Source organism: Rana temporaria, chromosome 1 (assembly GCF_905171775.1).
Source record: "Rana temporaria chromosome 1, aRanTem1.1, whole genome shotgun sequence".
Taxonomy (NCBI): Eukaryota; Metazoa; Chordata; class Amphibia; order Anura; family Ranidae; genus Rana; species Rana temporaria.
This window is the reverse complement of record NC_053489.1, coordinates 237,015,923-237,029,730: the sequence shown is the minus strand read 5'-3', so window position 1 is coordinate 237,029,730 and position 13,808 is coordinate 237,015,923. Positions and strand designations below refer to the sequence as shown.

The 13,808-nt window shown below is 36.4% G+C and overlaps 1 protein-coding gene across 2 annotated transcripts in view; it reads left to right on the top strand.

Moving 5' to 3' along the window:
• TBX5 (T-box transcription factor 5) overlaps positions 1-13,808 on the top strand; it is an 89,655-nt gene that overhangs the window by 4,646 nt on the left and 71,201 nt on the right. For both annotated transcript variants that reach the window (XM_040351911.1, XM_040351912.1), the window contains exons 3-4: positions 1,574-1,668; positions 13,574-13,693. In XM_040351911.1, coding sequence (XP_040207845.1) covers positions 1,574-1,668; positions 13,574-13,693 — 215 coding nt within the window. The remainder of the gene's footprint in view (positions 1-1,573; positions 1,669-13,573; positions 13,694-13,808) is intronic.

The following is a 13,808-nucleotide window of genomic DNA, read 5'->3' as shown; positions in this document are numbered from 1 at the left end:
ACTGACAGCTGCCATTTTCCTAAAATGACATGAGGACTAGAATGGCTAATGAACAAAGGGCACATCCCAGATATGGGGTACTAGCAGGGGCCTGCTCTAGTGCTGGATGGATGAAGTCACTGTAGAAATCTAAGTACACAAATGTTTCCCAATCCCCCTTGCCAAGATCCTCAGGGCATATTTCCAATTACTATTGTACTCTATGTATTTCAGCTTGATGTATCCTGTGCCATGATGATTAGCACCCAGTTTAGGCTCACACATACACATACGTATTCTCATAGCATTGTATATATCACGCACGTGATGAGTTTTGAATCCAGTCTTCCTCATTCACGTGCTGCTTTGATTTTTGCCTAAAAGGGATCATTGCTACCCTGCCCTGCAATTACTTTTTAAATCAAGCAAGTTTTACAAAACTTTTATTATTTCTCTACATACCCCTCAGTAGGTGGAGTGGGTGAAGTAAAATACAAATGCAACATATAAATGCAATACAATAAAATAAAAGTAAGCAAAATACAATAATATACTCTGGAGGGCAAGCTCGTATTTATTTAAACTGGTGTATAATAATTTACAAGTACAATATGCATACAAAATAATACTGCTTTTACATTGTCTGCAAAGTTTTAAAAGCTTAGTTAACAAAAAAAACAACTTTTATCCAGAATGTATGACTACTTTTTTTATCTTGTTGTACTAGTACGATTTTTTTTTTTACTCGTAAGCTATTTGGTACAGCCTATACATAGAAGTTGATGTATAACAAGCGGTATGATACAGGAATTAAGAAGGGCGATGATAATATAAAGTCATGTAATTATAGTAATAAGGATCTTGCTTCTTCTGATTGGTTGATCCACTTTTTTTCGACAATAAATCACAGTTAGCAGGATTAAAATGATTGTAATGACATCTATCTATCTATCTATTTATCTATCTAGATGTATATATATATATATATATATATGTATAGAAAGAGAGAGAGAGAGTGATATATATATATATATATATATATATATATATATATATATATATATATATATATATATATATATATATATATATATATATATAGGTATATCTATCTATCTATAGATAGATAGATAGATATAGATATATAGATATATATATATATATATATATATATATATATATATATATATATATATATATATATTAGAAAGAGAGAGAGAGTGAGATATATATATATATATATATATATATATATATATATATATATAGGTATATCTATCTATAGATAGATAGATATAGCTATAAGATATATATATATATATATATATATATATATATATATATATATATATATATATATATATATATATATATATATATATATATATATATATATATAATATTTATATCTAGTATTTATTTTTTTCTTTACCCAGTACTTTTACTCTTGTTCCTCTGCTTGGAAACAACTGTATATTAACAAAGGAATTTCAGATAGAATCACGTGATTTATTTAGCTATGGGAATCAAGTTTCTGATTAAAAGCTGGAAAATCAAGCAGCAGTATCTAATAAATATTTTGTTCTCTGGCCAGGGAATGGAAGGCATTAAGGTATTCTTGCACGAACGAGAGTTATGGATGAAATTTCACGAAGTTGGCACAGAGATGATCATAACCAAGGCGGGAAGGTAAGATCATCATCACTATAAAGTAGAAGTTCTATCCTGGGATACGAGGAGTGCATTCTTTGCACATGCTTTATTTGTCACACGTCCTAGTCAATTATTTTATTCATTAAACTGGCTGTCAGGTAACGGTCTGTAGTATTTGGAATTGCATTGTAGCATTGTGCCAGGCTGCTATGAAAATAAAGATCCAAGGAGAGAATGGAAAGCAAGAGAACTGTGTGGGCTGAGGATAAAAATGACTTATTATTAGTTTATTATTATTATTATTATTATTATTATTATTATTATTATTATTATTAGTATTGTTATATTTAGGACTTAGTTATCCAAAGCACTCTACAACAAGCAGTACAGACAGACATAACAATACTATACAAATACAAGGCCAAGGTCATTGCATGAATGAAACCCCAGGAGCTTGCAATCTAAGAGGCAGGAAGAAGAAACAAAAATAAGAGATCATTATTTTACAAACAGTACTAGTAGAGGAGTTGTAGTTTTGTGTAGTAGGCTCCATGCACACTGGCTAAAATGTTGCTTCTATAGGAGGTTTGTGTTTTGCCTGTAGAAGTAGCTCAATGTTATCCTATGTGTCCATACACATTAGGACGATTACATGCATAATAAGCTCAAGAGGCAGAAAAAAAAAACCTTCTGGATTGGTTTCTGATTGGAGCTTTCTGGCAGAAAAAAAACCTGAAAACTCTCCTAAACTCACACATAAACCTAAATTGTATGTAGATTGCAGTAGAGCATGTGATCACTGTATTCTGATGTGCTGATATATGTAGCGATCTTATTTAAAATATTTATTTTTATTTCACATCCACCGGCAGGACCACAAAAGTGACAGTAGGGGCTGGGCACACACCATAATTATATAGACAGATATGTAATATAACACTGTTACCGCAGTTTCAGTAACAAAAAAAGGAAAAACAAAAAGGGGGAAAAAAAAAAAACAAGCAAATAAATGTGAATAGTTGTGAGGACACCAAAACGGTAATTTTTGCAGGTGAAAAAATAAAATAAAAATAAAACGACATTTTAACATTAAAATAGATAAATCCATATGCTAATTTAATATTACATGCATGCAGTTTTCAGATTTTTTTTTTTTTAGTTTCCCCTTAAATACATTTGTAGAGATTGTATAAGGAACCTATTAAAAGGCAATCAGTTAAAACAAACTTGGCTAAAGTGTGGCTTGCTTATACTAGAGGGGGAGATATGGAGGTAGATAGGGAGGCAGCAGCACAGGGAAGAGGTAGACTTCCCCTGACCGGTCCTTATCATTGAGCTGGGAAGATTCAGGCCGGCCTCTCCCCTCTGTACTGGAAGCTATCCAGAGAATAGGTCTGGCACATCATCCCTGATTTACCATTAGGCAATTAGAGACGTTTCATTTTTTATTTTTATTTTTTTATTTCCATTTACTCAAATTAATTATTAATTGTGTGTGTGTGTGTGTGTGTGTGTGTGTGTGTGTGTGTGTGTGTTTATTTGATTTAGTAAAAGTGGAGAGTGCAAAATTTAGAGAAGATCTGCATAATAACCAATCAGCTTCCAAGTTTTTTTTGTTGTCAAATGTTAATTGAATAAGCTGAAGTTAGAAGCTGATTGGCTACCATTCATTTAAGTAAATCAGCACTATATATATATATATATATATATATATATATATATATATATATATATATATATATATATATATATATATATATATATATACATACATTCCAGCCATTAAAGCTGGAATGTAACAATATATATATATATATATATATATATATATATATATATATATATATATATATATATATATATATATATATATATATATAGTTACATTCCAGCTTTAATGGCACGTGTATATATGATCCCAGTAAAATGAATAGAGCCTATTGTGTGTGCTGAGTTTGTTTATGTCATCACTGGCACAACTTGTGTGTGACATTCGGCCTGCAAATGGTTAATACAAGCTCGTCACTTCAAATGTAAAAATGACATATATATTTTTTTTAAAGCTGGCTTTGTATATAAAGTCGCAGAACCCTGAAAGTTCAGTGATGAATTGGACTCTGCAAATGCCTTAGGAGATCTAGTTTCTTCGGAGAAGGGAAAAGAGCTTTTAGTGCAGTTTTGTTTAAAAAAGATAGAAATAGCAGGATCGCTTAAACTTTGTGCCTGGGACAATATCATAGAGAGACATTGGGGCCGCTCTGTCGCTCAGCTGCGTGATCGGTCCTGCGACAAATGGCTTTCTAGCGATTTTTCTGCCGCAAAAATTGCATTTTGCGATCCATCAATATGGCATGCGATCCATCTTGCTATCTCACACAAAAACAAATCAGCGAATGAATTAATAGCATGCCGGGTTGCATAATATAAATAGACACAATTAAAATTCACAACCAGAGACGGTAGTATTATAAGCGCCGGGGTCTGAAAGGTGTGATGTACTAAAGGAGTCATGGTCAGGCTGGTTTGGAGGGTTCTTCTGGATGCTTCAAACGTCCAATCACAACAGCAGATATTTGTTCTGCAGGTAGGTTCGCTGCACTATTATATGGAAATGACTATTTTATCATTGGGCAGCTCAATTCATGGATATTTGTAATCATGCCATACAACAAGCATATGAATAAAATGAATAAAAAATATGTAGAGGTCAGGAATATATAGTCTTCTGGACTGAGGCAGAAGCCAAACAAATGACCCGTCCCGAATATTCTATTGGCCTCTTTTGCAGAGAAAGGATGGCATGTCCTAACAGTGAAAGGATGGCATGTCCTAATAGTCAAAGGATGGCACGTCCTAATAGTGAAAGGAAGGCATGTTCTAATAGTCAAAGGATGGCACGTCCTAATAGTGGAAGGATGGCATGTCCTAATAGTGAAAGGAAGGCATGTCCTAATAGTAAAAGGATGGCACGTCCTAATAGTGGGAGGATGGCATGTCCTAATAGTGGACGGATGGCATGTCCTAATAGTGGAAGGATGGCATGTCCTAATAGTGAAAGGATGGCACGTCCAAATAGTGAAAGGATGGCATGTCCTAATAGTCAAAGGATGGCATGTCCTAATAGTGAAAGGATGGCATGTCCTAATAGTGAAAGGATGGCATGTCCTAATAGTGAAAGCATAGCATGTCCTAATAGTGGAGGGAATAAAAAAGGTCACCCACATCTGGTTGTGAATGGGTGACTACTACAATATATCAGAGCATCTTTTCCTATCTCTCCCAATGCCAGTACATACAAAGTCCTGCACAGATTAAAAACACTTATTAGCACATTTGCAGTAATAAAGATACAAAACCAAATCCACCATGTTTTATACATAATTCCAAGGCTCAGTGTGTAGATGACTGTATGTTACTGGGTATAACTAGAACAACCTATAGGGTTGATTAACTAAAACTTGAGAATGCAGAATTGCAGCTCTGCATAAAAACAATCAGTTTCCAGTGTGTTTTTTTTTTTTTTTTTTGTCAAAGCTTAATTGAACAAGCTGAAATTAGAAGCTGACTTGCTATCATGAACAGCTGCACCAGATTTTGCACTCTCCAGTTTTAGTAAATCAACCCCAATGGGCGCTGCTTCATTTCAGTGTGCCCTATATGTGTGAATGAGCAGTACAAATAGAGATGGAACCAGGTAGTTATAACCACTAAAGTATCTTTAACACCTTTCCAAATAAGTGCATAGGGCATCCAGGTAAAAATGAGGTAGGTATATCTATAGAGAACCTATACACACTAGAGTTGATTTACTAAGTAACTGGAGGCTGGCCACTTTTTAAAGGGAATATTTACTTATTTATTACAGGTAGTAATATAGCGCCATTCAATTAACGCAGCGCTTTACATATATATTGTACATTTACATCAGTCCCTGCCCTCAAGGAGCTTACAATCCAAGTTCCCTAACTCACATTCTTATTTACATATACTAGGGCCAGTTTAGACAGCATAATTTTAACCTACCAGTATGTCTTAGGAGTGTGGGAGGAAACCAGAGTACCCAGAGGAAACCCACAAGGCACAGGGAGAACATGCAAACTCCAGCTAGGTTATTAAATAAGATGACAGACACTTTGTTCAGGTTGAACACCCATACATGTGCATGGGAAACAGAAAAAGAAAAGCATTTCACTTGTAAGTGATTGGATACTGCAGTAAACACAGCACCCCCTTATTCACTAAGAACAATCACTTTACTAAACAGCCTTTACTACTGTAGTAAATCCACCCAGAGTGTGCACATGCTGTATCTGCTAGGTTCTGTACCTAGAAGCAGCTTTAATGCATACTAAACAATCTGTAAAAGTGGAAAGACGTTAGGATACAGATTATATTTGTCCCTGAGAACTGTAAGGAATCTCTTTATTAGAATTAGATTTTCTTTCCTAATAAAAATGGGATTCTCGGTGCCAATGGATTTTTATTTTTTTTTACTTTAAAGAAGCTTCTAGCTCCCATCAGACTCTCAAATGACAGAGATTTGAAAGTGGTGCAATACAAGAATGGGAGAAAATAAATAAGTATAAGGATACATGCACATGGACACATTTGCCTGTGCAGCATCAAAATACTGCATATTTCTGGCGTACCAGATATCCTAGAGCTTTGTACTGTTATAATACGCAGCTATGCGCTACTATATGCATATAACACACCAACAGACATAATACACCAAACGCACGGAAGGTCGGTGGTGGTGCATATGCACTACTTTATGCAAATAGAGGCACATAGCTGCGTACACATTGCTTTATCCATTCATGCCTATGGGTGGCTGTATGTGGTTCTATGGCACCTGGAACACCAGAAACACATTGGGGATGCGCCAGATTTAGCACTCTCCAACTTTAGTAAATAACCCCCAATAGATGCCGTTTCGTTTCAATGTGCACAGTGCAGTATATGTGAATGAGCACTACAATGAGAGATGGAACCAGGATGTTAAAAGCACTAATTATTAACACCTAACCTCACCTTAGGATGAGATTAACTAAAAGTGGTGCACACAGAATCTGGTGCAGCTTTGCATTGTAACCAATTAGCTTCTAACTTAAAGTGGTTGTAAATCCTTAAGATTTTTCACCTTAATACATTTTATGCATTAAGGTGAAAAACCTTCTGTGCTGCACCCCCCCCCCTGTTTTGTACCCAAACCCATCTGATCCAGCGGTGTGCAAGGGCACAGTGGCTCCAGCTGCTGTCGCCCTCCTCATTGGACAGATTCATAGCAGCAGAAGCCATTGGTTCTTGCTGCTGTCAATCAAATCCTGTGACACGGGAGCGGTGTGCTGGGCCGAGTTCCCCCTGTCTGTGTCAATAGATGCAGCAGTGGGACTTGGGAGTGAGCCCGCAAGGGTGCCCCCATGGAAAGCAGCTTTCCGTGGGGGCACATGATGAAGAGGAGGAGCCAGGAGAGCTAGTGGCGGACCCCAGAAGAAGAGGATCGGGGCCTCTCTGTGCAAAACCATTGCACAGAGCAGGTAGGTATAGACATGTTTTTTTTTTTTTATCGTAGGTTTACAATTACTTTAAGTTTGTTCAATTAAGTGTTGACAAAATTCTAGAAGCTGATTGGTTACTAGTCACAGCTGCACCAGATTCTGTGTGCACCAGTTTTTGTAAATCTCCCCCACAGTGTCTTCACACTTCACAGGCAAACGTACACATGTTCATGCGACCTAACAATAGAGTTGCCAACAATCAGGTTTCACTGTTCAGCTTTTGAAAAAAGTTAAACTGAAAGGGGTTGTAAAGGAAACATTTTTTTTCCCTAAATAGTTTCCTTTACCTTAGTGCAGTCCTCCTTCACTTACCTCATCCTTCCATTTCGCTTTTAAATGTCGTTATTTCTTCTGAGAAATCCTCACTTCCTGTTCTTCTGTCTGTAACTACACACAGTAATGCAAGGTTTTCTTTCTGGTGTGGAGAAAGCCTCTTGAGGGGGGAGGGGGCAAGCAGCAGTGTCAGGATGCCCACTAACACACAGCTCCTTTCTCTATCTGCAAAGTAAAGAGAGTCCTGACACTCCTGCTCACCCCCTCCCCCTCAAGAGGTTTTCTCCACACCAGGGAGAAAGCCTTGCATTACTGTGTGGAGTTACAGACAGAAGAACAGGAAGTGAGGATTTCTCAGAAGAAATAAGGACATTTAAAAGCAAAATGGAAGGATGAGGTAAGTGAAGGAGGACTGCACTAAGGTAAAGGAAGCTATTTAGGGGGAAAATTCCTTTACAACCCTTGAACTAAATATAGCTGGTGTCATCAGCTGAACTTTTGTGCTCCTTTTCTTTTCTCCAATTCGAATGACCTTTTATATTATTAAAGTGGTACATTTCCCATAATACTCTACATTGGAAGCCTATGGAATTTTATAAAGGAATAACGCTGAAGGAGATACATATTTACTTTTACTTTTGCCTGTCGTACTCGTAACCCTTCACATGCACTGCTACAAAATAACCAGAAAGCGTCCATTCTAGAAATATAACCTATGCTAAAGGTTTAGTTTTTTTTTAGCTGTGTTAAAGGGTCACTAAAGGAATTTTTTTTTTTTTTGCTGAAATGACTGTTTACAGGGTATAGAGACATAAAAGTTAACTGATTCCTTTTAAAAAATGATTAAAAATAGATTAAATTCTATCATATAATGTGCCTCTAGTTTCACTTTCGTTTTAAACTGGTTTCATGTTTATGTGAAGTAAAGAGACCCACAGAACAAAAACAAACAAATCCAGGGCAGTGTTTTGTTTTTAAAATGAATCTGATTGGTTCTGAGGAGTTTTAGACACACAGCTTAGACCACAGTGAGAAGCTCCCATGAGTTTTTTCATAAGGAGCCAGACAAGCAGGAAGTGTGGAGATCAGAGCAGAATTACAGCTACATCAGAGCAAAAACGAACAATGAGGACATGAAACCAGGACTGCAGTAAGGTAAAGGAAGCTATTTAGCTAAAAAAAAAAAAATCCTTTAGTGATCCTTTAAGTGTACTTCAGGATATTACTTTTATTTATTTTTTTAAGGACTCTCGCTCTCTCTTTTTGTTGTATGTTTTTATTAGAGAGCCCCAAGTATATGTTTACTTTGTTAAATGAATGACAGTACATACCTGTGTTCACTTTGAATACCCAAACATGTGCAAGGGAATGTAATCTACATATTATTAGCACATGATTGGTCAATTAAAGTGATCACCATTTTATATTATTTACTAAGCTTTGCGATCATTCACTGTGGTAAATGAAAAGTCTACTTCTTTAATACATCCATAGGCGTGCGCACAGGGTGTGCCAGGTGTGCCTGGGCACACCCTAGTCCCCTTGTGTGGCACTGATTTCCCTTTTAGACCCCTGATATTTCACCAAAGCCCCCTAATGGGGCTCCTAAAAAAATGTAATAAAAAAACATATATAATAGTGTAGAATAGTAAAAATAAAAACTACTAACACCATCTACTGCCCTACTGACACCAATCTCTGCTCTACTGACACCGTCCACTGCTCTAATGACACTATCAGTATACTGTATATACACATGCCTATGTGTATGAGCTTTGGGGTGCACACCCTAATGCAATAGGCTGTGCACACCTATGAATACATCTACCTAGTGTCCTCATTCATCATTATTTAGGAAAGTTCCCTCTCTAGTTTGACCTAACTTTAGAGTGATTCCCCAGGTCTGGTTATCAGTGCACAGTCTGGTGCAGGAATCTAAAGTCTGTATATTTACAGCAACCTGGCTCAGTTTTATAGGATTTCCATTTTCTGTATTATCTACTAAAGGTCAGATATAGCCCTAAAGAAATGTTCTGACGCATAGTTTCCTCAAATACATATTTCCTTTATCCACTCTGTGACATTCTAGGCAGAGAATATCTTTTTACATTATTCACTGTTGTTTACCAAAATCCCATAACTGCAGAACTGGAGCTGGTCCAGCAATAAACTCAGCGCCACTTTTACCACAGTAAGGGGAATTCAGAAAAAGAAGGTGGACACTTCCCTCAAGAACAATTGTTGTTTATTATAGCATACTATATTGCACAGGAAAATTATTGCCTTGTTTTGCTGTTGTCCCAAACAGAGACTTTTTTTTTATAATATTGTAAGACTATGACTATGGCACAAGAAAAAAAAATATACATTTTCAACAGAATGCCACATTGAGCAGCCTTTAATAATGACGGTTCTATGGTACCATAGGGTTCCACCAGAGGTTGCATGGGGTTCCTTGAGCAAGGAGCAACTTTTGTAGTAACCACTGGCAATGATCTTTTAAGATTATCTGCAAGGCTGGATTCACACCTATGCATTTTTTAGTGCTTTTTGTATTTTGCAAATTTTCTCTACAGAACGTGTTCCCTAGAAAACCATGTTAACCTCCCTGGCGGTATGATTCTTTCAGAAAAAACATGCTGAAAGCGGTACCATTATTTGCAAGGAAATTTGGCGTTTTATATTGTAGGTCTGTAATTTTTAGAAATAACTCACTTAAATCTGACCAAACAAGCTTCTAATAGGCATCCCGGGTATGACATTTTTTTAAAAACAAAATTATAAATTATAATATAATAAATAATTATAAATAATTATAACAAATAATAATATAATTATAATAAAAATTATTCAATAATGTAATCAAATCAAAATCACTGAAATTTGCTCAGTTGCAGAATTGTTGCTGTCATTATTTTTTTTTTTTAATGACGAATTTCCCCACAAATCGCTATAGCACAATTCTGCAAGTGATTATAATTTATTATCGCTGTTTTTTAGCTGATCTAAAACTATTTTTGACATAAAGGGACACTTTTGGTTGCTATGGACAATCTACAGTTTGCAGGGAGAAAGAAATGTTTTTATTATATAAAATGACATGCATGACACAGGGCAGACCACTATGGACAAGGGGTGTGTGTATTTTTTACATACAGTACTGTAATCCAGTGTTTCTCAACTCCGGTCCTCGGGGCGCACCAACAGGTCTTGTTTTCAGGCTTTCCATTATTGTGCACAGGTGATTTTATCAGTTTCACTGCCTTAGTAATTACCACAGCAGTTTGATCTGAGGGAAATCCTGAAAACATGACCTGTTGGTGCGCCCCGAGGACTGGAGTTGAGAAACACTGCTGTAATCTATAAGATTACAGTATACTGTATGTAATGTGTTTGTTTACTTTTTTGAATTTGGCGCCGTTCTCCGTCCCCATGCGTCGTAACGTCGCAGGGAACGGAGATCGGCGTCACACGGAGGCACTGTGTGAATCCAGCGCGGTGGCATCGCTGGTTCCAGGGACAAGGTAAGTAAACCATGCCTGTGGATCTAGCGAGGCAAGCCCGAGTCTGACTCGGGGTTACCGCTCGCAGCAGGAAAATCTAACCCCGAGTCAGACTCGGGAATACCGCCAGGCAGGTTAAATGGACTGTAGTGCAAATCTGCAAAATGCATAAAGCACAAAAAATGCATAGATGTGAATCAGGCCTAAGGGGGGATTCTTCTCAATGACCACAAATATAAAGAACATTCTTCCAAATGACCATCACACTAATGTACTCTCTGAGCTAAAATTATAATATTTAATAATATTAATTCTCTCAGCCCAGAAAGTTTTTTTAGGGTTCCTCCATGTTAAAAAGTTTGACAAGGGATGGCATAGAGGAAGAATTAAAACATCCCCTCAATGTGCATTCATATATTTTTATAGTAAAACATTCTTTGATGTGTATCTTTTTGCACCATGTAAAGTAAAATACAGGCATACCCCACTTTTAAGTACACAAAAGTGTGCAAAATCAAGAACACTTCTGCATGGAAACCAATGAGCTTCTAACCCCAGCTTGTTCAATTAAGCTTTGGTAATAAAACCTGGAAGCTCATTGGTTTTTATGCAGAATTGAGCCTGATTTTGCGCTTTTCGGCTTTAGTAAATAAACTCCATTGTGTACTTAAAAGTGGGGTATGCCTATCATGATTTCTGTTGAACATATGGCTCACATTAACATACATAGAAGAGGTAGAGGTCCTACATACAAATTTTTCCCCAAAATGTTAAACACTTTATGTCCCAGATGCCCAACTTGCAGCCCTTTTGTGCTTGCCATGAGGCCCTTGGATCCCATTAGTCAACAGTGGGATTGTTGATATGGCTACAATGGCAATGAACTTTAGTAGTCTCTTGCAATATGACCTCTGTATTTGACAGTCTTCTGCAAAATGTCTCCAGTCCCAAAACACACCTGTAGCGTATTTATAGTCTTTGACAATTTGCTGTAGTCTGCCGGTTTGACAATCTTCTGTAGCATTGTGTATACTGAATTATTATGTGCGGTCTCTTTGGTGATGTTAGGGCTTGCAGTTGAGGCCCCCCATACTTCATTTGTTGACAATCACTGCTTCGAGGCCTCCTTTTATTGCAGACAAACAACAATTAGGATAGCACTGTTATATTCAGCACTCAATGAGAAATCAACTGGTAACAGTTTAAACCCCTCTCAAGAAAATACATGAAAATACCTTTGAATATATTTGCAACAAAGATAACAATCCTTCTAATTTCAGAAAGTATATTTACCTAAGATCGGACTTTATATTGAATTGGCATGGATGTGTAGGGGCTGCAGAGTGTCATAACCCTCCCAGGCTATAATACAACAATTGTGGGTGAATCGATCACAGGTGTTTAACTTTACTTATCAAATCTTTTGACCGGTAAAGTGGTTTCTACATATGTTTATCTTTGTAGTCCACTATTTTGCTGGAGTTTGCCTATAAAGCAATTAAGCAAGTTATGGGTTACCAAGATTGCACCATTGCATAGCTAAAAAGAAAAGAACCCCACAATTTTTTTTTTTTTTTTTTTAATTCATGACAATTTACTTTCAGCTGAAATTCAGTTGCTTTAGCGCCTTTTATTTACATCTCTGACAGTGTAGCGGAATGTTGCACAGAAGCTGTTAGGAACGCTCATCCTCATTATCATATTGTTGGATATACACTGACACTCAAGTAAAACAAAATAGCACCAGTGTTATTAATCTAATCAAATAGCACTCAAAAGTAATAGGCTGTTGGATTAAAAAAAGTTTGTCCATTCCAAATTAAATAATTTTTATTCCAATTATTAATGAAAACTGATCTGTAAAAGAGAACGTTATTGGTATTCCTTAACAAATGGCTTTAGCCATACAGTCTTTACCCTAACCAAAGCACGTGTGTGTATGTACCATTATGAAATCACAGGTAACTTCAAGTAACTCTCTGTTAAACTGAAAAAGTACAAATAAGTCCATTCCTAAACTGGCCAGCTATGCTCCAACCCCAAAGAAACACAATATTGCCACAAAGTCAGTTATGGGAAAAGACCGGGGAGTATAATATGTATGAACTGGAGTCAATATCTATAATTATTACAACCTCTAATAATAGTACACACTCACTAAAGCATGGCTTTAACATGCAGCAATTTTTTTCTAGATTATGTTTGTGAAGTCAAGTTATATAGACTTTCCTATCACCAGACGGACAGCTGTAGAGTGAGGCAATCATATGTTTTTCAGCCAGTCTTAAAGCATGTATTTTTGTGTAATATAGAATGGTATTTCTAGGTAAACATAGCAAACTGGATATAATTTTAACAGAGGGAGTTGCGTATTTGGCCAATTAATATGAAATTGTAAATGGGAAGTGACACCCTACATGAGTAGAGTTGTTTGGAGCAATTGAGTGGAAAGTATACTCAGAATGATACATAAATTCCAGACTTGGCTCTCCACTCTAATGAAAAAAAGCCTTACAAGTGTTCAGCATTAACTGATTTAAGACTCAGAAGAAAGAAAAATCTTTCCAATATCTGCCCAGTTTAAATTCTACTATTTTATTCCAGGCGAATGTTTCCCAGTTACAAGGTGAAAGTCACTGGCCTCAATCCAAAGACCAAGTACATCCTTCTTATGGATATTGTGCCAGCTGATGACCACAGATACAAGTTTGCTGATAACAAATGGTAGGTGCTTTTTATTCATAAATGTGTTTGAAATGTGTTCAGGGGGTCAAGTACATTGTGTATGGCGAATTGTTTTGATAGTGAACATGTATTGCATAGTGTCAGCCTTATGTAT